General features: G+C 49.0%; 6 protein-coding genes across 6 annotated transcripts; 3 read left to right on the top strand and 3 right to left on the bottom strand.

Annotated features, from left to right (window-relative positions):
* Positions 1 to 476: 476 nt before the first annotated feature.
* B0T23DRAFT_364724 (serine incorporator/TMS membrane protein) lies at positions 477 to 2,576 on the bottom strand. Its single transcript, XM_062836351.1, has 3 exons — positions 2,330 to 2,576; positions 2,172 to 2,251; positions 477 to 2,113 (listed from the first exon to the last, which is right to left on the bottom strand). The coding sequence occupies exons 1-3, from the start codon at positions 2,378 to 2,380 to the stop codon at positions 799 to 801; spliced, it is 1,446 nt and encodes a 481-aa protein (XP_062690275.1). The 5' UTR covers positions 2,381 to 2,576; the 3' UTR covers positions 477 to 798.
* A 1,267-nt stretch (positions 2,577 to 3,843) lies between these two features.
* Positions 3,844 to 5,979, top strand: B0T23DRAFT_223096 (major facilitator superfamily domain-containing protein). Its single transcript, XM_062833763.1, has 4 exons — positions 3,844 to 4,057; positions 4,147 to 5,117; positions 5,185 to 5,318; positions 5,372 to 5,979. Exons 1-4 carry the CDS (start codon positions 3,956 to 3,958, stop codon positions 5,848 to 5,850), a joined length of 1,686 nt encoding a protein of 561 aa, XP_062690274.1. The 5' UTR covers positions 3,844 to 3,955; the 3' UTR covers positions 5,851 to 5,979.
* Positions 5,980 to 6,921: 942 nt separating this feature from the next.
* B0T23DRAFT_407319 (chromosome segregation protein Csm1/Pcs1-domain-containing protein) lies at positions 6,922 to 8,607 on the top strand (the record flags this gene model as incomplete). Its single annotated transcript, XM_062839177.1, has 3 exons — positions 6,922 to 7,768; positions 7,828 to 8,283; positions 8,360 to 8,607. The coding sequence occupies 3 exons, from the start codon at positions 6,922 to 6,924 to the stop codon at positions 8,605 to 8,607; spliced, it is 1,551 nt and encodes a 516-aa protein (XP_062690273.1).
* Positions 8,608 to 9,800: 1,193 nt separating this feature from the next.
* B0T23DRAFT_431759 (uncharacterized protein) lies at positions 9,801 to 10,208 on the top strand (the record flags this gene model as incomplete). The annotated part of the gene is made up of 2 exons (XM_062840341.1): positions 9,801 to 9,998; positions 10,122 to 10,208. 2 exons carry the CDS (start codon positions 9,801 to 9,803, stop codon positions 10,206 to 10,208), a joined length of 285 nt encoding a protein of 94 aa, XP_062690272.1.
* A 1,231-nt stretch (positions 10,209 to 11,439) lies between these two features.
* B0T23DRAFT_223074 (acetolactate synthase mitochondrial precursor) lies at positions 11,440 to 13,963 on the bottom strand. Its single transcript, XM_062833762.1, has 3 exons — positions 13,665 to 13,963; positions 13,456 to 13,551; positions 11,440 to 13,384 (listed from the first exon to the last, which is right to left on the bottom strand). Exons 1-3 carry the CDS (start codon positions 13,814 to 13,816, stop codon positions 11,563 to 11,565), a joined length of 2,070 nt encoding a protein of 689 aa, XP_062690271.1. The 5' UTR covers positions 13,817 to 13,963; the 3' UTR covers positions 11,440 to 11,562.
* A 2,438-nt stretch (positions 13,964 to 16,401) lies between these two features.
* Positions 16,402 to 20,255, bottom strand: B0T23DRAFT_407317 (uncharacterized protein; the record flags this gene model as incomplete). Its single annotated transcript, XM_062839176.1, has 4 exons — positions 16,402 to 16,557; positions 16,624 to 17,022; positions 17,093 to 19,610; positions 20,041 to 20,255. 4 exons carry the CDS (start codon positions 20,253 to 20,255, stop codon positions 16,402 to 16,404), a joined length of 3,288 nt encoding a protein of 1,095 aa, XP_062690270.1.
* Positions 20,256 to 26,677: the final 6,422 nt, after the last annotated feature.

The following is a 26,677-nucleotide window of genomic DNA, read 5'->3' as shown; positions in this document are numbered from 1 at the left end:
TTACCGGGAAGAGGCCGGAATGTCCACGACGTTGCGTTGCCGCGAGGAAGCTTTGCCGATGTACACCTGACACCTTCTTGCGACAACCGGTGAAGGAAGAATGACGAGCGTGCGGGAGAAGAAAGTGAAGGATTAATGCCAGTAAGAAAGACAAGGACTTCCGGCCGCAAGGAGATTTAGCCAGATGATTGGATGGAAAACACTAAATGGTTGGGTTTCGAAATACAACAGAAGTCGAATATCTCGTTTACTGGAACAAACGAAGGTTCGGATGAGCTCTAGTTGGATGGGGAGATCGCATTGGGCAAGACCGCATGATATTGGTTAGATATTTTCACTCGACTCTGACAGAGGAGCTGGAGATCTGTACGGGCTGTGAAGGAAGGAACGTACCAGCCTTAGGGTTTCTTGCTGGTAATCCCCGCCGTATGAGGAACTTGCGCTCCAGATACCGAGGTATCATCATCGGTCTTGCCCGAACATGGCGGCCACTTAGGTACTTCTGTTAAGAATGGATAAGCATCTCACCAAATGGCATATCTGATGCCCACAGTGTCTGACATGGATACGCCTGTAACATAAAATGTATCCAAATATCATTCAGCAAATGCTCAACCAGAGACACGAAAGCATTGCTTCACTAAGACTATCAAAGCCAGATGTCATCCTAACCCCATACACCCGAAATGCATTAGCCCCTAGAACTCCAATACAAAAATGTGATAAGTGAGGAAAAACAGGTAGTGTACTCCCTCAACCTCAAGCGGGTACCCGAGGCGCCAAAGTAATCAAAACCGTTTAGTAGCCATCGAAGCGGTCTGGCAGCACAATTGGTGCAACCAGGGTCCAGGTATACAAGCCGTAGCAGACCCACGAGCTCACAATCTTGACCCAGCTCGCCCACAGCGTACGACCAACCGTGGCAAAGTCGCCCTGCTTCTTGTCATCCCAGTCCATGGTCAACAACGTAGCAACCCAGGCAGTGGCCAGGAAGAAGACGATGTGGAACATGGCATAACTGTACTGAGTACTCGATCTCTCATCATCGTTGGCCGTACGGTCACCCGCATCGCTCTCGTCGTCATCTGATAAGAGGGCATCTGCAGGAAGACTTCCTTCCTCAACGGCCCTACGGAGCGCCTCAGCCCGCATCTCCCGCCGAAGGCTTGGTTGTTGCGTCACGAGGTCATGCTCATCCTCATCGGGCAGCTGGATCTGTCCCCTTCCGCTTCCACCGAGACCAAGGCTCTGGGTTGCTGCCCGCGTGGTGGTATAGGCCACCGTGAGCATGGTTGCGATGGCGCCGAGAATAATGGTGGTGGTCCGCGTGCCCTGGCCCAGCACCAGAGGGTTGCACCGCCGGTCTTCGGTCTCATCAGGCTCCATCGAGACCGCAGACATGGTCAGGTAGGTGCAGTAGATGGCCACCATAGCGGCTTGCGCAAGCCCCGCCTTGGGGTTGTACTCCTGCACTGTCGGATGCACAGATATGGCCGAAACGGCGATCCAGAGTAGCAGATTGATGGTAATTGCTGCCTGGTTCATAGAGCAGCCATTCCCAGCGAAGAATATGTACTGGATGATGGTCATGGCAAGGGACGCGAGGTACATGCCAAGCGTCGAGCCAATCAAGATGGCCCTCCAAGTACGCGAGTCGGTATCCTCAATCTGCGCCAGGCAGTACTCGGCCCAGTTGTGCGCCAGGTCGACCAGTAGAATAAGGCCGAGAACGAGGAAGAGCATCGCACAAATAAACGAGATATAGTTGCCCCAGAACACAAAGAACTCATCCGGGATGAAGAAGGTTAGGACAATCAAGCCGAGCCAGGCGATGATCTTTGGTCCCCAGAAGCCGTTCTGAATTTTCGCGCGAGGGTGCTTGGAAGAGTTAACTCCGAGGAGAAGGCCAGCCAGCATCAGGTGAAACAAGCCGAGAGCAAAGTTGATGCGGTGGACAGCGAGCCAGCCATAGCAGTCTCCATTTCCACAGCTGATCTTGACGTAATTGAAGGTGAGGTGTTGCAGTTTTTCAATTGCCCATTTGGTGAGCATTATCCACGAAAGTATCGAGTTGATGAGAAGGATGAGGGCATATGCGATACGGGTAAGGACACTATTCCAACCGATGTTAGTTCAGCAAACAGGATGCCGTAGAGACCATCATCACCAACCTGTTGCCGCATTTTCCGCATGCGCTACAGAGAGCGGAGCATGCCGCAGCACCGCAGCAACTACCAACAAATCCGAGAATCTGTGTGACGGGAGGAGATGGTCAGTATCATGGGTCATAACGTCGAGTTCGTGAGCTCGTGGTGTGGAGGCAACTTACAGTGCCTAGACTCGGCACCGCGAGCAGCGGCAGCGAAAGAAGCGCGCCCATGGCGACGGTTGATTAGGTTGCGGGTTTCAGTTTGATTTTGGTCGATTGATGATGGAAGAAGCGAATAGAAGATATGCTCGCCGTTGAAACAGGCTGGCGCAAATCGAATCGGCTCGATAGTCGAGAAAGAGATGTTTGGTGATAGGTAGGTAGGTAACGAAGTCTAGAATCATCCAAGATCCCACAGCGTGGTCGCTGCAGACGGACGTCAGGGCAGTTGGTTCAGCGGGCGGGTAGCAGATGACACACGCGGCTGGGCTGGCAGAAGTCACGGAAGCCCACCTGTCGGGGCCAATCATTTCTCAGAGTACCGGCATTCAAGCCACACTGCGCCACCATGCCCTGAGTACGTTCAGCGGGCATGATCAATGCCCGTCTCGATCCAATCTTAACCAGGCAACTTCCTCAGTCAGATCGATGAAAGTGAAAGCCTCGCTGTTTAGATTACCGACTCTTCAGTGTCTTCTCAAAATCTCGCTTGTCCGTTCCAAATTGACACAGATCACCTCTCATGATTCTTCAAAATGCACTGAAAGCCATGATAGACTCCTGGCCGGGTACAATTGGATTACAAGTATTGAAGACACAGCAACGATACCACGTGGGCTAGTGCTCAGCCGTAACCCTCAGCGTTCCTCCGAAGTCGATAACTTTCGGATCCGGATCCACGGACATGGATCCCGGGCAAACCGGCATCCCCGTCTCCCGAGCCCGGGGCAAGCGGGGACCCGCCGGCATCGTGACTCCAGGACCCGTTTCGAATCTGGGGAACATTCAGCTGTCCAGGTCCATCCATGCCCCCATTCTCATTATGTACGTATTCAACTCGTTACCCAATTCTAGACCTACGGGGAGTGGACACTGCTCTCCAACAGCTACGTGAGTTACCTAATGACAGTCTTGTACCACGATTCTGGTACTCAACTCTCATCTCACACCGTTGTATCAGGCACCAGTACCTGGGCTGTTCTCTTCACCTCAGCTCTGTCCCGCCGATGGGAGAGAGATTCAGGAGAGACTGCGACGGGAAGATGGACGACGGATCATGTTTCATATGTATCATACTTGGATAGGCGGCTGGCTGCTCAGGTCCTGTATCGGAACCAGCTGTCAGCTGCCCGCTGGCGCTGGGCCAATCACAAGATGGCATTGGGGACAATGACCCCAGGAACTCGCAATCAGCGGGCCTGCGTCACTGGGCAACCGCTAACAGGTAACACCCCTTACGACGAGTATGATACGGCTGATAAGGTAGTGTCAGATAAGGCATGTGTCGGATGTAGAGGTAGGTACCTACACCCCAGTGACGACAACACACATCCTCCCTCCCTCCTCCCAACTTTGACCTGATCGTATTTCCTTCATCCTGTTTCTGAATTACCATGCCAGGCTTGCTGCCGATTCTCCCATCTTTGTACTAGTTTGGGCTTGTTCCAACTCCGGATTCCGACATCTTTTGTGATCGGCAGGGGCCCTTCATTGCAACGGCGTCGCGGGGATGCTTCAGACCGTTTGATCGTGATCACTTGACCGTTCGAGACTCAGGAGTCTCTTCACCTTGCGGTTATCCCAACCATGACAACTACAACTAAGACCATGCTCGACCAGCAGCTTAAGCGCGCCCGCCTGGTGTCGAGCATAGCAGCAACGGTTATATCACTAGCATGTGGAACAAATGTGGGCGATTTCCCCGACCTGTCGTGCCACACAAAGCTACCGTATGGGACTTCTGCTAACTGCTTGCGCCGTCTGCGCACTCTGGATAGTATGTCTACTCAGCATGGGCTCCTCAGTTTGCCGATAAGCTGCACCTCACGACGACGCAGAGCAACCTGATCGGACTGGCCGGGAATCTGGGCATGTACTCAATGGGCGTGCCAGTTGGAATGTATGTGGACCGCCGAGGAACCCGCCCACCAGTCATTGTCGGCGCCTTGTTGCTGGGCTTGGGATACTTCCCCTTCAAAGCCGCCTATGAAAGCGGCACTGGCTCCGTTCCCCTGCTTTGCATCTTCAGCTTCTTGACTGGATTTGGAAGCTGCATGGCCTTTGCTGCCTCGGTCAAAACGTCGGCGTTGAATTGGCCTCATCACCGCGGAACAGCCACGGCCTTTCCGCTGGCCGCCTTTGGTCTTAGTGCATTCTTCTTCTCCGCCTCTGGGAGTGTCTTCTTCCCCGGCAACACTGGCGCCTTCCTCATGTTCCTTTCCGTTGGCACTTTCACCCTTACGTTCCTCGGGTTTTTCTTCCTCAAGGTTTACCCGCGTTCTTCGTATCACCCGGTCCATTCCGGGCCAGGGCTCTCGAGCTCTCAACAACTGCGCCGGACACTATCTGAGGAGTCCAAGCCCCAGGCTGGTCGCAGTTTCGTCGACGGAGAACCTGGTATGTCGCCCACTGTTTACACCACTCCCAGTGGCACTACAGCACCGGCCCTTAGCGGAGCCACAGACGAGCTCGTGGGGCCCTCATCTTCTCGAGACGTCAGCCCTCCTCGCCGATCCAATGACGTCGAAGCGGCCTCTGCGGAAACAGCACAAGAAGACATTGACGAGACATCGTCCCTTGTGTCCAGATCGTCCTCACTACCAGGCGATGTTTATGTTGAGAGCAGTGTTGATATGGATCGTTCGCACCGTATAGATATCCGTGGTTGGGCCTTGCTGAAGAGTCTCGAGTTTTGGCAACTGTTTTGCATTATGGCCATCTTGGCTGGAATTGGTTTGATGACCATCAAGTACGTGTTGAGTTCTTGCTGTGACTTTCTACCTGAACTTTGAGCCCTGTCCGCTAACATCTAACAGCAACATCGGCCATGATGTCAACGCTCTATGGAAATACTATGACAAGACAGTTGATGACACATTCCTCGTTCATCGGCAACAGATGCATGTTTCTATTCTGTCTGTCGGTAGTTTTATTGGCCGACTGCTCAGCGGTAAGAAGTGGCTCATTTCCATGTTGAAGATTAGTACTAATTTTACTTTCAAGGTGTCGGATCAGATTTCCTCGTCAAGGTGTTGAAGGCCAGCCGTGTCTGGTGCCTTACATTAGGAAGCGTGATCTTCTTCATCGCTCAGCTGTGCGCTCTCAACATCCTCAACCCACATCTGCTCGGTTTCGTCTCCGGTCTTTCTGGTCTTGGCTACGGCTTCCTCTTCGGCGTTTTTCCATCTATTGTGGCCGAATCGTTCGGTATCCATGGACTCAGTCAGAACTGGGGCTTCATGACTTTGAGCCCTGTCGTATCAGGCAACGTCTTTAACCTGTTTTACGGCAAAGTCTTTGACAAGCACAGCATTGTCAATGACGAGGGCGAGCGCACTTGTCCCGATGGTATCGATTGCTACAAAGACGCATATTACATGACGCTTGGTGCTTGCGCTATCGGGCTTTGCGTCTCATTGTGGACCATCAGGAGGCAACACCATCAGAGACTGAAAGAGGCAAAGAGGACAGCTGAGGACTAGGCGGCCTGCTTGTTGGGTTCGTTGGCTTTCTTGTCGCTAAGTACAGAGTTCACTTCGTTCTAATAACGAAGAGCAGTACAGGATGTGTTATCCAATATCGATCGTAATGGTAAACGGCGGGGAAACAGTTTCATGAAAACTTTAACACATATAGCGGGCTTGTACATATCTGGCGTTCGAAGGGTACCTATATGGGCAGAATAAAGACCATGGGAAGTGGGGGGTACGTCTGACGATTTGGGGGGCGCTATATTAGATTACCATCTGCATTTTCCACTAGGAAACAGGAAGTTTACGAGAAGGATCTTGCCATTACCTTTTACCATGCATATCCAGTTGGAGTTAGGAAAGGGACTCGGAGCTGAGGTGATGGAGGGTGTAACCGGCTTAAACCCTAACCCTGAAGAGAAGGAGACAAGCCGCGAAGTTGTCTTGCGACAGCCCCTCCACTTCCTTCCCGACATTAAATTGTTTACTTTCGCAGCGCAGCAACCTTCAATCGCTTGAGATTCGTCATCCTTTCACACCCGCGCTGACGCCTGTCGCAAAGCAAGTGGAATACACGCGTCTTTCCAACTTGCAGAATTGCCGCCAATCCTCCGCCCCAGTTGAAGCAGCAGCTACCGACCTGCGCGTCGCTAATCGCATTCCATTCGACCCCATTGCGCGCCAATCACCGCCAGCGCGATCGATGACCGCCTACGACAACGTCGACCTAAAACCCACATTCAGATATCCCTTCCTGCACCTTTTGCATCACCTCCGAGTCTGATGTCTAGGGCGCAACGCGGCACTCGTTTGCTGGGACTGGTGGATTCGGATTCGGAGGACGGACTTAGCGGGCCTGCATCTACTCGCTTCGGCAGCAGCAAAGCGGCAACGAAAACAAAATTGACATCGACAATAACAAAGCCAAAATCGATCCTCAAGCAGCCGAGCACGACAGGAGTCAAGACGGGGTCAGCAACTAAACCCACCGCTGCGTCAAAGGCGAAACAAGCGACAGCCCAAACAACAACAGCAGCCACAGCAACAAGACAAAGAGCCGCCTCGGGCGCAGGCGCAAGCACAATGGCTCCTGCCAAACGAAAGACCGCTTCCACACCCTCCGTAGCGAGCAAGCGAACCGCCGCGGCGACCGCTTCCGCAAACAAAGTCACCAAGGCGTCCGCCCAAAAGACCAAAGCCCTTACAGTACGACAAAAGGCCGCCCTTGCTCGTGCCGCGCTGGCAGAGAGTTCCGGCAACGTTACCGCGACTCCCTCTACCGTCGGAAGAGCAACTCGCACCAGTGGAAGGGGGAAGCGCGCCGCCGCCACTACTATACAAGAGGAAGAGACGGAATCTACCGAGCACACTGGGACAATTGCGGAGGAGCAAGGGGACGAGGATACGACTATGCATGATGTTACTGCTACCGAGGAAGTGGAGGCGCCGCCGAAGGAAACAACGACAAGGGCGACAAGGGGGAGGCCGAGGAAAACTGCTGCAGCGGCTGTGGCGGAGACGCCCATGTCGGTGACGGCGACTGCGACAAGAGGCGGAAGGGGGAGGAAGAAGAAGGTGGAGGAGTTGGTGGTAGTGGAAGAGGATGAGACGTCACAGCAGGAAGAGGTAACGGAGGTGACACATGAGGAGACTCAAATTGAGGAGGAGGAATCGTTGCCGATCCCGGGGGCGTGGCATAGCGGACCTCCAGCGAGCACAACCAGGAAGTCGTCTTCGTTGGGGCTGGGGTTTAAGACACATACGGCTGGGGCAAGGACTGACGACCCGGAGCTACGGCGCAAGTTGGGCGAGCTGACGCAGAAGTACGAGGCGTTGGAGCTGAAATACAGAGATCTGAGAGAGGTTGCGGTTAAGGAGGCGGAGAGGAACTTTGACAGGTTGAGGAAGCAATCCGAAGAGAGGACGACTGGTATGTCATGTCTTGTATTCGAAAACTTGGGCGATAACCGCTAACAAACCCCTCCATAGCCTCCGACCAGCTGATTGCCGCCCTCAAAGCCGAGCTCACCTCCCAGAAGCAAGCCGCCAGAGAGGCCACTCGTCTCCACAAGCAGCTCGAAGCATCCGAATCCCAACTGTCAAGCCTCAATGCCAAAGTCGCCGAACTCACGAGCTCCCTCACAAAATCCAAGACGGAAGTCAATGCCCTCAACATCAAGCTCACAGCCTCCCGTCAAGCCGAAGCCGCAGCGGTCGCCAAAATTGGCCAACCTCAAGTGCCTGGAAGCGCCATGAAGAACAAGCAGAACGGCAACCGGATGCTCACCATGGGCAACTCGGAAGCCATTGCCCAAGCGACTCAGCAGCACCAACTGAAAGAGGATCTCTACTCGGATCTGACCGGGTTGATCGTCAGAGGGGTCAAGAGGGACCAGCAAACGGGTGAGGATGTGTATGATTGCATACAGACGGGGAAGAATGGAAGTAAGTCGTCGTATACCCCGTTCTCCCACCTTCTGCCTGTTTACGATACAGGTTCACTAACAATAACTGTAATCAGCACTCCATTTCAAACTTGCACACATCAGCGCCAACTCCCCCCACGTCGATGCGGATGAGACGACCCAGTACTTTGACGAAGACCAGTTCCACTACATGCCGCAGCTTGATGCGAGCAGGGACCGCACGCTTATTGATCTGCTGCCAGATTATTTGGTTGAGGAAATCACTTTCCCCAAGCAGCATGCGGCAAAGTTTTATTCAAGAGTCAACAAGGCTTTAACGGAGACGGTACCACAGGCGCAATAGGTGCCATAGGGACAGAAGGGACTAAAGGAACTGTATAGGGTTCAGGATGATAGGGAAGAGGGAGGATTGATCACTGTAAGGATGGAAGGTGTTGATAATATAGGTTTGCATGTCTCGATACCCCCTTTTTACTTTCTTCTCTTTCATCTCTGAGTTCTTTCTCTCTTTCCATGCTGGCTTGGGTGGTTTTACTTGGCAGCTCTGGGTTTGGAACTTTTCGGATCGTCCTTCTTGTTGGGATATGGAGACAAGCCCATTGCTTTTTGTTGAAGCTAGTTGTTGGTTACTCTTCTGTCGCTGTACTAGCTCTCTGATATCTTGACTTGGTTATTGTAGGACTACGTTGTATGATCAAATCAGCCTCCCAATGCCGACCAGCCTTCTCAAAAGCCGTCTATCATTCCAATGGCCTATACCTCGAGGCTGAACTCTCTCCTCACTCCAGCGGACGCACGGAAGGTATGACGATTGCTCTGCTCTCGGACAATCTTTCACTTAGCTCATGGTTGCTCGCAGAGACCTTGTGATGTCCTTGAGCCCGTGAGCTCTTATTCCGAAAACCGTGAAGAGAAAGGTTTATCGTCACTGCCGTTGCGATTGACGAACCACGATGCGCAGAGTCAGAAGACTCAGATTCCTCGACTCGACTTCCTCAGATTCTCGAGAGCTCCTCATAGCTTTAGGTCAGGTGTGTTCAACTCCCAGAGGGGTTGGTTAGGTAGGTACCTCTACCTAGTAGCTCATGTCCACCTTGGTCCGTCCATGTTACTCAGTTTACGACCGCTCTCGACCGTTTTACCCGTTCTTGCCCGTAGCCAACCCATGATCCCTTCCACCATCACCACTCTCAACTTCTCTAAACCGCACTTACGTCACCTCGCCACTACCCCAATCATCCTCCATTGCAGCTCTCCCTTCCATTCATCGTTTCCCATCTGAAGTCCATCAGCCGTAACCCAGCCTCCCACTATTAGCTATATAACTCCCCATCCTCTCATCACCCCATCACCTCTACCGGATCTTCTCTCCACCCCGTCACCGACCAGCACCGAACACACCATATTCAACCCACCGCGCAACAACCCAAACTCGGCCAAACACACAGCGAAACAAATAACTACACAAACTACCTAACCAACATTCCACTTCCACTTGGGTGCACCCAAACACCACTCCACCAACTTTAAGTCACAATGTCCGATAAACCGTCTACTGGCACCAAGGCCGACATGAGCTCCGGCTCAGGCACCAACACGGGCCCTTCCACTGGCGCTGCTGCTTCGGATACCCGCGACAAGCCAGTAGCCACCAAGCCGGCACAGACCTGCGATTGCGGCCACACTGGTAGCTGCACTTGTACGCCGGGAGACTGTGCTTGTGAGAACTGCCCGGTACGTTAATTATTTCTCTCTCTCTCTCTCTTTCTCTCAAGCATCCATTCCATTCCTCCTTGCGTTTTGTTTGTTCCGTTTCGTTTGGTTGTCTAACCCCCCTTTGGTGTCTTTTTGAAACAGTACCTTCCTTCTTCTTCCTCCACCAAGAAGTCCAAGGCAGCTGCGCCTGGGACAACGGATGAGGAAGAAGAGTGGACGGTTGTCTAAGTTAAGTCCGTTGTTGCGGCGTGGGTTTAGATGAGGATGATGATGGTAGTCTGGTTTGTTCACCATTGTCCCATCACTGTCACGGTCAGATTGTCGATTGGACAGAGCCCATTAGTAACTCGAGTCTGCGGCCATTCGAATATTTATCTTGGTCTTCAAGTCACTTCTGTCATTTGCACTCTGTCCTCCTCTACTATCCACCAACCAAGAGGCTAATTGCTAACCTGCATATTGTATCCAGACCGCTATCCAGGCTTCGCACACGAAGTAACCTTCCTCTGAAGCTTCTTGCACGGCAAACATAACCCGGGCGATGATTGCTTCCTCACATCGTTGTTGTGTTGTGTTTTGGTTTCGTTTGAGCTCTTTGCATCCATCAACAGGGTTCGAAATTCTTATGTGGGGTAGATGAAGGGGGGAGGCATTGGAAAGGGGAAATGGGTATAACACTGTAATGTGACGGTCATGTGTAACATATGATCCGGGGGATAAGAGCGAAGTTGTTCTTCGCGGGACGGGAGCGTTGGATAGGTTGATGCATGGTTTTTACTTATTCTTTGTTTTCTGTTTATGGCTTCGCGCACACAAGTACCTCTATTACTCCTACCATGAGCAAAGAAATGGCGTGGGCCGGCAGGTAATTTAGGTTAGTTCAGAGATGGAAAAATGGTTGTACACACTTGGGGTTAATGAACTCGGGTTTACCCCTATTGCTTGCTAGACCAGTGTTGTCGTGCGTTTCCTCGGCAACGACGGCATCGTGATACCTAACATGAACGGGAGGTAACATCTCTAGGCATACAAACTCACAAAAAGCTCAGATACCGGCAAGGTGAGTATATATAATTTCATGGTTTATGAGTGTTCGCGGTTTGGTTTAAGGTGATGTTTGGATGCGATGGAACTGTGATTGCGCAAAGAAAAATCGTGGTATCCAGTCATTCAAGGAAATAATGATATATACAGGCCCGCAAAGCAGTCGCAACTTCATGAAACAGATTTATGCTTGTTGCACCCACACACAACCTCCTTGTGTATTCGAAAGCCACCTTTTGTCCCCTTTTCTTCCCCTCCTCCCGGAGGTAAGAATGGGCGTATGCAGCCCTTGAAAACAAAAAGTAAAATGTGCGTTTTCACTTCATCCAACCAAATAATGGAAATAGATCCCTCGCCCAACGTCGTCGGATCACCAACAACACATACCCTTTTTCTTGTCCCGGTAATGCAGTTGTAAAAAAAGACATAGAGCTTGTAAAACGCCGAAAGGAAAATCCCCATTTTTGACCAACACCACAAGTTATCCATCTTCACCGCCATATGGAATAGATCCAAATCGCAGCGAACGATAAAACGTTTATAGACCGTGGACACCACCGGTGCGCTTGACCATCAGCTCACGACGCTTCCTGTCACGCTCCTGGTCGAAGGTGATGAACTCATCCAGACCGCAGCCGGCAGGGACCATAGGGAGGACGGGAACCTTCTTGTCGGTGACGACCTCGAGAAGGGCGGGGCCCTCCGAGTCGATGAGCCACTTGAGACCCTCGACGACCTCCTCGGGCTTGATGATGCGCTTAGACTGGACGCCCATGGCATCAGCAAGCTTGACGAAGTCGGGGTTCTTCTGGTGGGTGTGCGAGTAGCGGTCGTCGTAGAAGAGGTTCTGCCACTGCGTAACCATGCCCTGCTCCTCGTTGTTGAGGACGATGACCTTGACGCCAATGTTGAACTGAGCAGCGGTGGAGAGCTCGGTGAGGGTCATGCCGAAGGAGGCATCGCCGTCGATGTCAATGACAAGAGCATCGGGCTTGGCAACCTTGGCGCCGATGGCGGCGGGGAGACCGAAGCCCATGGTACCGAGACCACCGGAGGTGATCATGGTACGGGGGTGGCGCCAGCGGAAGTGCTGAGCGGTCCACATCTGATGCTGGCCGACACCGGTGGCGATGTAGGTGTTCTCCTTGCGGCCCTCGGTGAGCTTGCTGAGCTCCTCGATGAGGGTCTGGGGCTTGATCAGACCGGTGCGCTCGGCGCGCTCGTAGTCGGAAAGGGGCCACTTGGACTTCCACTCGTTGATCTTGCCGAACCATTCCTTGCGATCGGCCATGGTCTTGGCGTCAACCTGAGGGATAAGGAGCTCGATGTTGGTGGCAACATCACCCTCGACAGCCTCGGTAGCCTGGACGACCTTGTTGATGTTCTTGGGAAGAATCTCGAAGTGGACGATACCACCGCGACCCTCGGCAGCGGCAGCCTTAGCAGCGGGGGCAAACTTGTTGAGGTTAAGAGTGACACGGTCGTCGAAACGGCCACCAAGGCAGATGATCAAATCGGCCTCCTGGACGGCCATGTTGGCGTAGGCGGCACCGTGCATACCGAGCATGTGAAGAGACTTTTCATCGAGCTCATCGAAGGCACCAAGACCGTGGAGGGTGGTGGTGACGGGGATAGAGGCCTTCTCGGAAAGGGCGCGGAGGAGCGCAGGACCGCCCTTGGACTGGACAACACCGTGGCCGGCGTAGATGACGGGCTTCTTGGCGATGTTGATGAGCTTGGCGACACGCTGGATCGAGGCATCGAGCTGCTTGCGGCTCAGCTCAATGGCAGCGCGGGAGGCGGCACTAGGACTGGTGGGGATGGCGGTGTCGGTGGGGATGGCCCGGCGAAGGATACCAGCGGTGATGTCCTTGGGGAGATCGACGAGGACGGGACCAGGTCTGCCGCTAGTAGCGATCTCGAAGGCCTCGTTAATGCGGCGGGGAAGCTCGGCGACACTCTTCACCATGACGTTCCACTTGGTGCAGGCTCTAGAAATACCAATGACATCGGCCTCCTGGAAAGCATCGCTGCCAATGGCGGTGGTGGGGACCTGGCCGGAGAAGACAACCATGGGAGTACCGTCGGCAAGGGCATCGGCCATGGGGGTAACGACGTTGGTGGCACCGGGACCGGAGGTGACGAGGACGACACCGGGCTTGCCAGAAGCACGGGCATAACCCTCAGCCATGTGACCAGCACCTTGTTCGTGGCGGGGGAGGACGAAATCGAAATGGGGAGAGTTGTAGATGGCATCGAAGACGGGGAGAATGGCACCGCCAGGATAGCCGAAAATGTGCTTCACGCCGTGTCTGAGCATCATCTCATGGAAGATTTCACCACCGGTCTTGCCGATGAAGCTGCATGACGGATATCTTGTTAGCCTGGCCAGATCGTAGGCGTACTCGATGTTACGGGGCATGAAACATACGACTCGTCCATGTCGGGCTTGCGCCCCACCAGAGGCTGAACATTGCTAGGTGTAGGCTCAGGCTGGAAATGTTGGCTAGGGGTAGGTCTCGTCGCGCTGTGATGGTTGTGTATGTTAGCCTTGTCATTATTTATTTCTAGACGGTCATGAGTCACTGGTATAAGGGGGTCGGCGACCGGACCAAGGGATGTTTTTGGAGAAGGACATACGCGGCGGCAGTGGATTGATTCCTCGTTTGCACGGAGCGGGTTGTGAGAAGAACAGCGGCCCTCTGGGAGGCAGAGAGGGTGGTACGCTGGGAGATCTGTTGCGCCTCAGTCAACGCCTTCAAGGCGCGAGCGGCCTGACGTGATCGGAGCATCGCGGCCTTGGAGGATATATATGGTCTATTGGGAGGATAACGAATTGCTGTTACACGCGGGCGGCGGCGGGGGGACCACAAGCTATATAACAGTGGCTTTGTTAGAGGAATATCGTCGGCTGAGGACGCAGCAGAAAATAGATATTAGGGAGGATTGTAGGTTATTCCTGTAGTACTAGGAAAACATCAAAGGGTTTTATGAATGGGGAAGGGAAGAAAAGGGGAGCAAGAAGACAGACTTACGAAGAAAGCAGAGTGTCTCTTGTTGTACTTGTGTAGATGACAATTGATGAATCAATGCAGTGTGGTGGTGGTCAGTGTAGCGACTACCAGACCGAGACCGTCCGGGAACCGGGAGCAATGTGAGTCGAACCGCCGCCCGGGCTCAAAAATTTGACTCTGGCCGGCACGATAGTCATAAGTGTGGGGTACTCTGGTCGCGACAGTCAGGCTGGTGGAACTCGAGAGGCCAGGTTTGGGTGATCTCAGCCAATGACAGGTCCCTGGCGGCTTATTGCTGGCAAAGTGTAGTGGCGATTTCGGAAGCAGCCACTGCGGTGCACGAGCCTGTGATTGGCTCTGGGTTCTGCCGATTCCTTTGAACTTTTGGACATTTCGCATCTTTCCACCAGAAGGCAAGAGGAATTAGTTCGGTGTGGCGGTTGTGAATGGGAAGTGTTTGACTTTCAACTGAAGTGTCTTGTTCCATCTTGTAGCCGCATTGATCTCGTCTTGTGGTGGTCCACGAAACAGCCGGCCGGCTCCTTCTGTCCGAGCCTCACAAGACCCGCCACCCTTGTTTAGCTTCGTCTTTTACGTCTTGTCTATATTCCTAGCATCCCCGAACCCGTACCGAAAAAGAAGACGGCAACATTTGACACTGAACACGGTCAGTTGGTTCCTTGTTGGAACACACGCGACACAGCGGACAGCCGACGGAAGAGTGTGTGGGTGTCCAAGTTGGAGTCATCCAATATCCCGTCAGTACGACTACACGTCAGGCACAAACATGCAGGGCAAGGCACCGTCAAGACCAATCACGGACGGCACCAGGAAAATCACAGGCACGGCACTCTGCAACGGCGGGGGAGCGAGGGAACGTGACTGCGGACCGATGTTTGTTCGGGAATCCATCAAAAATTCGGAGAAAAGGCCACCTCCACCACTATATTTCGGTGGAGAACGGCAAGCAGTGTCACAGCAATCATGCTTTCCGAGATCATGGCTAGCACTACTTCATCGTAAATGTCTCCCAAGATGATAAACAGATAGTATCATGACTCGAAGATGGCGAATATCTAGCCCGACAATGATGTGGTCGTGCGACTACATTCCACAGAATGTTTTGCTTGGTAGGTAGCCGCCAGCTTCACCGTCCACGTATTGGGCCAACGCTAAGTACTGGTCCCGTTTCCCTGCATCGCTAGTGTCACACATGGCAGCCGCGAATCCTCAGAACAACGAATACTATGTGGGGGGTGACTTTCCGCCTTCCAAGTTTGCTCTCATAATGCCCTTTCATCGTTCCTGAATAGCTTCATTCTCACTCGCACAGAGTCAACAACAAAAACCAACCTAGCAACGAAGGTCATGTCTAAATGCTCCGACGTCGCTACCGACCATCACCACATTACCAACCGTCAAGGTTCTTCTTTGAGACTGCGAGCTGTGGCCGAATTGACCAATCACGTCTCCAACATTGAGCTGCGACAGTCAAATTGCTACCTCCGATATCGCCCACACCACTCCCCGCAAATCCACTTGCGCCGCCGTCTACCCTTTTCTCAGGCCCCACCCAGTCCACGCTGAACCCACCGAGTCCACCGATCTACGGCTCCAGAAATGTTTCCTTGGTGAGAGCCTCTCATCCTTGTCCATGTCAACAACAACTGCCGAGCATGCACCGAAGGCCGTTTTCCGCTCTTGGCCGTTCTTCCAGACCAACATCGACACGACAGGGTTCAAGAAACATCATGATACGTACTCGTAGCCTTGACGGCGTCGTCACTCCCGTCCTGACAGTTGACGTGGCCGGCGATAAGAGAGACAACACCACGGGGCATTGGCGGTGATAGTCGAGATCTGCTAACTCCATCCGTTTCATGCCAGCCAGGATACGGTCTCTGAGGTCTGTCTGTTGACTGTTCCACTCGACATGCAGTGGGTAGGGGAAGCGAACCGTCCGCTCGGGTTGCTGACACTAACATTTTTAGGTGGTGAGTCAACTTCTCCTGATCAAGTGTAATCCGACGCCTGTCCTTTTCGGCCCTGGTTTCAACTCTTCTCAAGGGGAAAAGGTCCATTGCCCTTGTCGTGATACAAAACTTGGAATTCATATGCCTATGAATAAGTCTCTTGTCATCCAAGAATTTGCAACTGTTTTCTAGGACAAGAGAGGGAAGAATGACTGAATATTAGAGTAGGACACTCGACTGTAAACACTGAACCATTTAACCAAGATCTTGGAAAGAAACTAGACTAACATTCACAAACCGGATTCATGACACACATCAACTTATCATAACAATTAACATTACCATATCCAAACATTCCACGACCAAAACATCCCATTATCCCGCACATATTTAGCCACCAAGGCCCAAGAGACCACTGTTTTTCTTCTTGCTGGCTCCAGTCAAACTCTTGGTAAGGGATCCAAGACCAAGACCCTCAAGGACGCGGTTGAGACCAAGTGTTCCCAAAAGGCCATCGACGAGCCCACCAAGACCGAGACCGCTCAGCTGCACAACTCTGTTAGCACCATTCGCCAGAGCAAGAAAATGACGGGTAGATATGTGTACACCTACCAATCTGCCGACAAGGTTAAGAACACCGGCCAGAAGCAAGCCAACGGCAGCCAGGATCTGGAAGAGTGGCTCGTTGAGAAGACCCCAGAGAGGGTTGAGCTCCTTCTTCGCATGAGGCATGTCTTCAAGCTTTCTCTTGGCGTTCTCGATGCACTGGGTAATGTCACCAGTGAGGTCTTTGAGGACCTCAGCCAAATGGTACTCCTCAGGAGTGGCCTCGCGCGAAGCAGTCTTGTGCTTGGCGTTGGCTGCGATGCGGCCATCGGGGTCGAGACCTTTGATGATACCTTTGGCCTCGGTGAGGATACGACCACCTTCCTCGATCAAAGGCTTGACTTCCCTGACGAGCGCCTCTTCGTCACGCTCATCCTCGGGAGTGCGTTCGGCCTTGTCGATTTTCTGTTGTTCAAAACTCGCTGGTCAGTGACTGATAGGTAAGTAATCAAAGTAATACACATGAGAAACTCACCTCGGTGATCATCTTGCAAAGCGGGCGAATCTTGTCGAGACACTGCTCAATGCAGACAGCCATCTGGAGAGCCAGCTTCTTGTCCTTCTCGGCCTGCTCCCTCTTCTCCTTCTCCTCAGGCGACTCCTCTTCTCTAAGATCCTCGAGGAGTGTGCAGTGGCCGATGACAGTACCCTTGTAGTCGACAACGTCTCCGTCGTCATCAATCTCTTTACCGGAGCAAGATTGAGGGTCACCGGAAGTCAACTTGCCGATGATGTTACCGTCTTCATCGACGACGTTGCCCTCACGGTTCACCTTGCGGCCAGACATGGGGTTCTTCTTCCTCTCAACCTCCTCGGGCGTCCAGCGCTCAGCATGGCCGAGGACGTTGCCGTTTCTGTCGAGAACATCACCATCGTCATCGACAGGACGACCAAAGAGCACCTTGGGGTCGCCATTGACGAGACGGCCGACGATATCACCACCAGGTGTGACGATGGTTCCATCCTTGGCAACAGTGCAGCCCTCAAGCTCAGAGAAAGGACCCTCCTTCATACCCTCGCGCTCGCCCTCAGGCACAAGATCGGCTTTGCCGAGAATATCACCGCTCTCACTGAGAACGTTGCCGTTCTTATCGCACATGCGACCAACCATCCTCTTCACATCACCCTCCACCACGCGACCATAGATGACTCCTGAGCCATCAACCACATTGCCAGCCTTATTGACCCTCTTCCCTGCTAAGATGCTCTTGTCTACCTCGGGCTCGGGCTCAGGCGCCTCCTCGGGTTCTGGCTCCCAGCGTTCCGCACGCCCAATCACGTTCCCGGCCTTATCCATAATATCGCCATCCGCATCGACGCTCTTGCCTCTCAGCACCTTCAAATCACCCTCGATAACTTTACCAATCCACTCCCCATTGCTGACCACCATGCCATTTCCGTCCACGACCGCGTCGGGGAAGCTCTCAAAGGGCGCTGGCTCCTTGAGCATATCCTCCCGCTCGCTGTCGGAAATCGGCTCCGCCTTGCCAATCACCTTTCCATTGTCAGACCAAATGTCTCCGTTCTCGTCGACCTTCTTGCCGACGAGGTACTGCAGGATACCCGACACGACGCGCCCGACAATCTTGCCATCGGAATCAATGACATTACCACCCTTGTTGACCTTGCCGTTCTTGAGCACCGAGAAGTCGAGGTGTTCGGCGACGGTGACGGACTCGCCCGTGGGGACACCCTCGCCAGTTTGTTCGGTTTCGCCGGTTTGGGTCGGCGCGGTGGCGGTGCGGGTGCCGTAGTCGTAGGTGGTAGTTCCCGTGCCGGTTTGGTCGGTTTCGCCGATTTGGGTTGGCGCGGTAGCGGTGCGGGTGCCGAAGTCGTAGGTGGTAGTTCCCGTGCCGGTGTACTGGTTCGTGCCCGAGATTTCGTCCGATGGGTGGGATGGCTGGGGTTGCGACTGCGACTGGGTGTAGCCAGTGCCAGTGTAGCCAGTGCCAGTTTGCGTGGCCGTCTGTTCGGTTCCGATCGCGGAGCCGGAGTCCTCGCCCGTGTACTCGGTCGGCGCCTCCTGAGACTTGTTTTGCGACTCGTCAAAGGTAACGGAGCGAGCGTATTGTTGCTCCCTGGAGACTTCGCCGCTGGGTTGGGAAGTGCCGGTCTGCTGCGCTTGAGTGTCGGGAGCAGTAGCGGTGTACTCGCTGGGAGCAGTTTTGGTTCCGGTGGCAGTACCCTCCTCCCCTTCTTCTTGTACGGTGTACTGATGAGAACCAGAGACTTCGTCACTGGGGTGCGAAGCCTGTTCCTGCGGCTGCGACTGCGCTGCAGAAGTCTCAGTCTGGCCCGTTTTCTTGGTTGCGCCGGTCATGGTGCTTCCGGCTGTCAGACCGTCCTTGGCGGATTGGAGGAAAGACTCGCGTGCTTCCTCAGTGGGCTGGTCTTTCGAGGCCTTGTCGAGGGCCTCCTTGGCTTGCTCGGTGAGCAACGAAGTCTTGCCCGAGGTCTCAGACATTTTGGCTTCGGAGGCCTCGCTAACAGTAGACCGCTCCTCAGGTCTGCCCTCCCCGGTTTCGGTAGCAGGAATGGCAGAAGCAGCCTCCTCTTGGCCCTCAGTAGTCTGAGTTTGAGCCTTGGACTCCGTCTGCTCCGTCTCATCATCATCACCAACATCAAAGTCCGCTGGCTCCCTGCTCTGAGCCTCCAGCTCCGTCCTCGCATCATCACCTTCCGCTTCTACTTTCTCGAATTCATCACTAGAAGGTTTCTCGGCTCCATCCTCCTCATCCTTCATAAGTATCTCTCCCGACTCCTCTTCAATACCCTCGAGGTGTTCGTCGCCCTGCTTTGCGTGGGTGTACTCCCCACCCTCAGCGGAGGACCCGGCCTCATGGGAGTAGGACTCAGAGCCCTCCACATAGGAGGCACCTTCTTCGCCGGCGTGGGTGGAGCGAGGAGCTGAGGGGTCGGCCTGGGAGGTAGTGTCGGCTGTTTTGGCGCCCTGCTGTTGAGCGCCAGCAGGAAGGGTTTTCTTGGCGATGTCGCTCATTTTTGATGATTGTTGATATATTGTGTTTGTGGAGGTTTGGGGATGAAGTTAGGTTGTGGCCATGCGGGTTTTCAGAGTAAGGTTATTGAGTGTACTGGTGTTCTTGCTATTATTGAACTCGCAATTGGTAAAAGTAACGTTTGTTGTTGATCAAGTGTTGTGAAGCTATTCCGAGATTGAGATTTCCCTGACGACGGAACCACAGGTGGACAGTGAGACCCTTTATGCTTTCTTGTCACGTTACGTCCCTTAGTCCCTGCGTCAGTATGTGTTGCAGTAAGTAGAAAGTTGGGTTTACGACGGATATTCTGGACGTCATTGCGGTTTGACGAGTTACGTCACGGAGCAGTCTTTTGGGTTTCAAGGTGATTTCTCGAGTCAGGTTCCTAGTCCTTTCCCCTTCTGTTGCTTTCTTCACCTCACACTACACAGGACCTCCCCGGTTTACGTTAAAGACAAGCACCATCCCTCCACACGCATTCACTTCTGGGAGCCACTCGGAACCGTCGTAGGATATGGTGAACGCCACATGGCCAACATCAAGTGCCCATTCAAGTATGTCAAGTGAAGAAAAGTGGTGTAAGTGGTGGACGAAACATCCAATGAGATAATTCCACTGGCTGTGATGTAGGTACGGCATCGTTCGCGAAAGGCTCAAAGCTCAGGTAACAACTTGAAGTGAAATCCAAGGATTGGAGGACATGGATGGCTCGAGCGAGCAAGAAAAGCATCATCAGAGAAGCATCATTCATGGCATGGTGGGAAGAACGATACCCAGTGACAGTACAAGGTGAATGGCAAGTTGCCTCCTTCCTTTCGAAAGCATAACTGGCATGTTGGCAACGGTGGTCATTCCTGCCTATCGACCTTCTACAAAAGGAAAGGCATAAAGGGCAACACCGTATGAAAGGCGAGAATGTGACTTTTTTTTTTTTTTTTTTTTTTTTTTTTTTTTTTTTTTTTTGCTGCATGTCAAGATCGGACGAGAGAGGCAAGATCATCATTGAACTGCACTGGAGTGATCGACTTTTACCATCGTCTTCCGAGATGTCGATAAAGTCTGTACTTTGGCAGCGGAAGGAAAGCAAAACACTATGACAAAAGAAGGAAGAGCCGATATTTTCGAGGACCTGACAACCTAGACATGGTCTAACCGCGCCGCGGCGTACATGGAATGACTTCATGGGCTACCTCCAGGTAAGTTCTTGTCTAACCTATCCAAACAATTCATCCTCACTCTACCTTCATGGGACGACGAAAAAGGATTTATCCCTTTTGTTCTCATTCATGGCATATGACGAACGGGATGACGGAGCGGAGCCATAACGGAACATGCACCTCTCGCATAGACAACTTAGTTACGGGGGAAAATGTCCGGGATCTTGAACCATGGCGGTAGGTAACACATGTCCGTGAGGACATCAGCGGCTTTGTGGGTTAGATAATGGCAGTGAAGTACCGTCCTAGAGCTCTTATTGGATTATCGGCAACAACTGATACATGCGAGTATACACTTATATCATCATCATTTCCTTCGTTGTTGTCGAGGCCGGTTGCACTTAAAGTGTGGCTTGAAGCTCTTCTATCATTGTGGCAAAGTCGAAATCTGGGATACCAGCTCTATCAAAAAGCCGTGTCGCTGTTCGGAGTACCTTGGCTCTCGGTACCTATCCAGCCGTTGCCGTTGTCGTTGTACACTGCAGGTGAGACATCCTAACAATACTAAGCAAGGTGAGGTAACCCTGATTTCGGAGAATTTACTAGTGTAAGTCATGGTTTCGATATCTCCACACCCCCCCACGTTTTCATAAGGTTTCAGTTCCACGTTTTCCTGTCTTTCGTCTTTTCAGGTACACGTGTACTCAGGACTCATAGATTTCCGTTCTGATTCTGTCTACGTTTAGCTTCCGCTTTGCTTCGCCACTATCACCATCCACCGTCTTTCGGACAGTCTTGCACTAGTATGGTGTACATATTCTTTTCCTTGCTCGAAAAGATGATCGACACATATCGTACCATATAATCCAATTGTTGGAACTGGGCCATATCTTGTTTTATGCCCGAGACGCTAGAGGGGCGCACCTAGGTACGAGCGGTTATGTTGGATGTTGGATGTTTGGATGACAGGACAGGCAGGTAGGCATGGATGGAATGATGCAAGTGCGTCAAGTTGAAAAGCTTACGCAACCCACATCACCGGTGCTGGGGAAAACGTCATGTCACCCCATCAAGGCACAAGCGGAGACAGAGGTCGATCTCTTCGATTTCGGGCCGTTACTCCATTATTCCCCGGACCGGAGTTTCAACGTTTTCTGTGTACACTAGCCCCGTTTCTTACATGTTCCAGAAAACAGGATTTCTCGGGGTGTTGTTGGTTTGGGTGGATGGGGGAAGGAGCTGAGTGGTTGAGTGGGTGACTTATGGGAGGGATTCGGGAAACTTGGTCTCGCTTGCTTCTTCCCCCCCAGTGTACGATCTTGATTCCATTTCTTGGCTCTCTCCGTCGTCCCCAGGTTGCCCGCTTTTCCTGCTCAGGGTCCAATATTGTGAGGAGTCTTTCCCGGGCTCACACTCAGTGGCAGAGCGGGCGCTTCTCTCTTTCTGGAAGGAGATCTGAAGAAGCTGGAGCTGGAAGGGGGAACACCCCGTCGTTGCCCTGGCCCCACTAATATACGTTGATTCTACTTGCGTTTACATCAGATACCTACCTTAACTAACGCCATGTTCGGTTCTGTAACCAGCGCTCGCAATGAGGTAAATAACAAATAACAAGTAACAATCTGAGGCAAGCAAATAAGGCAAATCGAGTCGTAACGGAAATAATCGAATTGAAGTCGCTTTACTTAATTGCCTTATTTCGATTGTACTATAGCTCGTAACATTTAAAGGGGTAGATTTTAATTGGGAATCCAACTCTTTACTATATTTAATACCTAGTACTATATCTACTCTTCCTCCCGTAAAAAGTTTACTCCCGTTAGTTATTCGTTTGAAAGCGCTAGGAGGCGCGTACTAGCCTCCCTAATTTACTCGAATTCGCTTAAGAGTAATAATATCGATGTAGTATTAAGGGGGGGTCAAGCCACCTCTATTTATATCTCTACTTATACGTACTAGGCTCCCTTATTTTTCGTTGCCCCCTTTATTATCCTTCTTTATTATTTTCTACCGTTAATATAACTAATAGTATTTCTACCCCCAATTCCTCTCTAGCCGCTGCTGTTAATTCTCCTACTAATTTTGCCGCTAGTGAAGTTAATGCCTTTATTGCTTTATAGAGATCTGCCGCTTAAAGTAGTTAAATTAGCATTTTTTAGTATATTAAAGAATTAATTATTAAACCGAAGGATTAAGTACATTATTCCCCTAACTCCTCATTCTAATTAGAAATATTAAAACTTAATTAAAATTAACTATTAGTATAAATACTATTATAAATAAATAAATTCCCCCGTATTAAATATAAGAAGAAGGACTTTATATTTAACGATTAATTAGACTGCGTATATCCCCGTACTTCGCTTATTAGATTCTATAATATTTAATTTATTAAAATTAAAAAGGAAGTAAAAGATAGTAGGGTCGTTATTAAAACCGTTAAATAAGTATAGTCTTACAGCAAATATAATTAAATTTATATTAGCGCTACTACGAACTCTATAATCGGTCACTTTAAGTAGGTTTATTAAATTAATAGTCTTAACGAAATAGAATAGTCCGTTAAATGCTAGAAGATTGCTTATAATATATTTTAATAGATTATTAAGGCCTATAAATCCGGACGGGTTTCTATACTGAAACCTATTACTAATATTTTTAAGGAATTATTATTTAATTAGATTATTAATTATAATATACCCTTTAATAGTATTACTAACCCAAAGTTCCGCTAACTATTATCGCTCCTTAATTTAAAATTAATAATTATTTTATTACCTGAAGCCGGTAATACAATTAAATTATAAGTTAACCGTAATTATATAAAAGAATCCTACTGTATTAAAAAGTTTATATTAGCGAGCCTATTTTATAAGTACGTCTCCTTCGATTTTTAAACCTTTAATAATAATTACTCTTTAATAGGATTCTATTTTTATTTTATTAATAATAATAGAATCTTACTGTCACAGGCATTGCTACCATGTTCCTATATACAGAAGGGTGCTGCACTGCAGTGGTACAGCCAGCTTATAGCTATCTGAGTGCAGTACAATAGTAGTAGTCACGTACACACGTGCTAGGTCCGTATACCAGACCCATACAGTATACCCTATATAATTCTCGTACGCGCACAGGATTCTCTTCCTATTCCTCGCACAATAATCAAAGTCTTACTTTAGTGTTTACTTACGCCCTATGATACTTTGTTGTATTTAACCTTCGTATTAAAGCGCAATAAGTAATTTCGATCGGACTAAACTTAGTAGAAGCTAATATAGCGAATTAGTTCTCGCGAAATTTACTCTTTAGTAAACTATATAATCGCTAGTAGTAAGTCGGAAATTCTAATAATATTAACATTAATTTTAGTAATTATAATATCAACCCTAAAATAATAAGTAAATATTTAGAGTAATAAGGGTGCAATTATTGTATTGTATAATACGGTAAAAGAACGTCTCTTTTCTTATTTTTATTATTGACGAACTATTAATCTAGTTATTTACTTTCGCACTACATATTTATATATACAACTCAACCAATTACTTAGATAAGATATCTAATAATTAAAATTACACTAGTAATAATTAAATCGACTTCGTTATAGTATTTCCTACTTTATTCGAAAGCTACGATATATTATTCGTAATCTATAGTAACGATTCTAATATTAGCCTTTAAGTATTATTTAATTCTATAGTACAAGCTAGGGGTTATAAAGAAGTTATAAAGCTCCTGTACTACTTCAATAAGAAGATTAAATTATTCGACGAGAATATTACGGCCGAATAAGAGAAATTTATAAATTATAAATATAATATTGAAGTTTATATTAAGAAGACGAGTTACGAGATGGGTTAGATTATTAACCGTATCGATAAATTTAAGAATATTAAGAAGTAATTCGTAGATTAATTGAAAATCTTATAGATTTAATATAATTAGGTCTTTAAGGATAATATATCCTTAGAATAGAAGCTAGCTACGGCCGAGAGGGAGAAAGTAGTATAGGAAAACAATATAGCTAAGGCTATTACTAAAAAAGAAAACGATTATTAGATTATCTTTAATTTACTAGTTATAGTTAATACTATATTTAATAAGTTTAAGTAAAAATATAATAAAATATATATAATTACTAAAATCGTATAAGAAAAGTCCGCTAAATTACAGGAGGACATTAAGACTATCCGTAACGACCTTCGCTTAGTCGAAGAAAGCGTATTTATTATTAAAAATAATCTAATAGTAGCTTAAAAATAATTTAAAGTAGTTAATATAACCCAATTTCAAACTATAATTAAGGAGGTCGCGGATAAAGATACTAATAGTACGAAATATAATAGCGGCTTTAGAAGATTGGGTAAGGGAATTAATTTTAACTTTAATAATATAGGCGGTAATTTTAACGATAGTAGTCTTAGAAGATCGGGTATAGGAACCAGCTTTAGTCCCGGTATAGTAGGCGACGGTCTTAAAGGTAGAGGAGGCCTACTTAGAAGCAGTAGTGGTTTTTTTAGCGGAGGATTCCCTAGCGGAGAAGGTAGAGGATTCCCTAACGGACTAAAAGGTTCCGGTAGTCCTAAAAGCCCTAGCGGTCTTAATAATTACTCGCCCTTACTTAACCCCCAGCCTAACTATTATTATAAAATTCTTTATAAAGACTTTAAATATTTCAATAGCGAGGAGATAAATACTATTAAGCGCTATAACGCTTATAACGTTTAGAACTCAACTATTCGTAGCCGTTAATTAATAGATAAATATGAATTTCCCGACGAATTGTCAAAACTCCTCTATATTATAACCTACTTAAATGGTGAGGTTAAGGTTAATATTAACGAATATTATTAATTTATTTTAAATAATCCTTATTATTTAATTTATTAGAAATAGAAAATAGACGAGGAATTTCTTACTTATCTAAATAAGCATTATAAATAAGGTAACCTTATAGCTATAGTAGAAAAGGAATTATTAAATCTTAAATAAGCCAGTAAGTACTCTAATTATAAAGATTTCGAAGCTAAATTCATTTCGCTAGCCGATTATTATAATTATAATATAGTTATAAAGGTTCGTCTTCTATACTAAAAAGTATCCAAATTACTAGTTAATTCGGTATTCTACTATTATATTTAGTTAAAATATAACAATTAGAAGGGATAGTCGACCCTATTCTATAGTATTACTAAAGTATATACTAAAGCTTCGCTTTATAACGATTACGTTTAGACAACCAATAATAATAATAATACTAGTAATAATGGTAGTAATGAATAGAAGGACCCTAACTCGATAGATATCGACTACGTAAAACTTACGGAAATCTATAAAGACGTTTTACAAGAACGTTATAATAAGAATAATTATATAAATTGCAGTAAAGGAAGATATTTGGCTAAGGACTATAGAAATAATACTAATTACAGTCCTAAAAATAAATAGGCCAACCGATCTAATTTAAGCATTACTATACGCTAGAGGTCTAGTGTAGGTATATTAATCGTTAACCGTACTATAATGGATATGGTTAATCTGGTACCGGTGGTAGCGGTTCCGGCGGTTCTAATTCCCGCCGTTACCTTAGCCTAGTAAGGAAATAGCGAACCCTAGGGTTAAATTGTACCTTGGGGTATTCCGGAATTTAAAAAAAAGAAATAGGGATAAGGATAAAAAAATTTAATATTTATACTATTAATTATTAAAGGATAAAGCTACTTAAATTAAATAGTTTAGAATTTTATAAATAGAATACAACCCTTTTTTCTATATACTTTTAATATCCCTAATATAATAATAAAGTATAATATATATTGCTAGTAGATTCGGGATATTCGGGTAAAACCTTTATCGACCGATTATTCGCCGAAAAAGTATATTTAGAATTTAAAACTTTAG

This window comes from Neurospora hispaniola (assembly GCF_033458365.1).
Source record: "Neurospora hispaniola strain FGSC 10403 chromosome Unknown B0T23scaffold_7, whole genome shotgun sequence".
Lineage (NCBI taxonomy): Eukaryota > Fungi > Ascomycota > Sordariomycetes > Sordariales > Sordariaceae > Neurospora > Neurospora hispaniola.
This window is presented reverse-complemented; position numbering and strand designations above follow the sequence as displayed.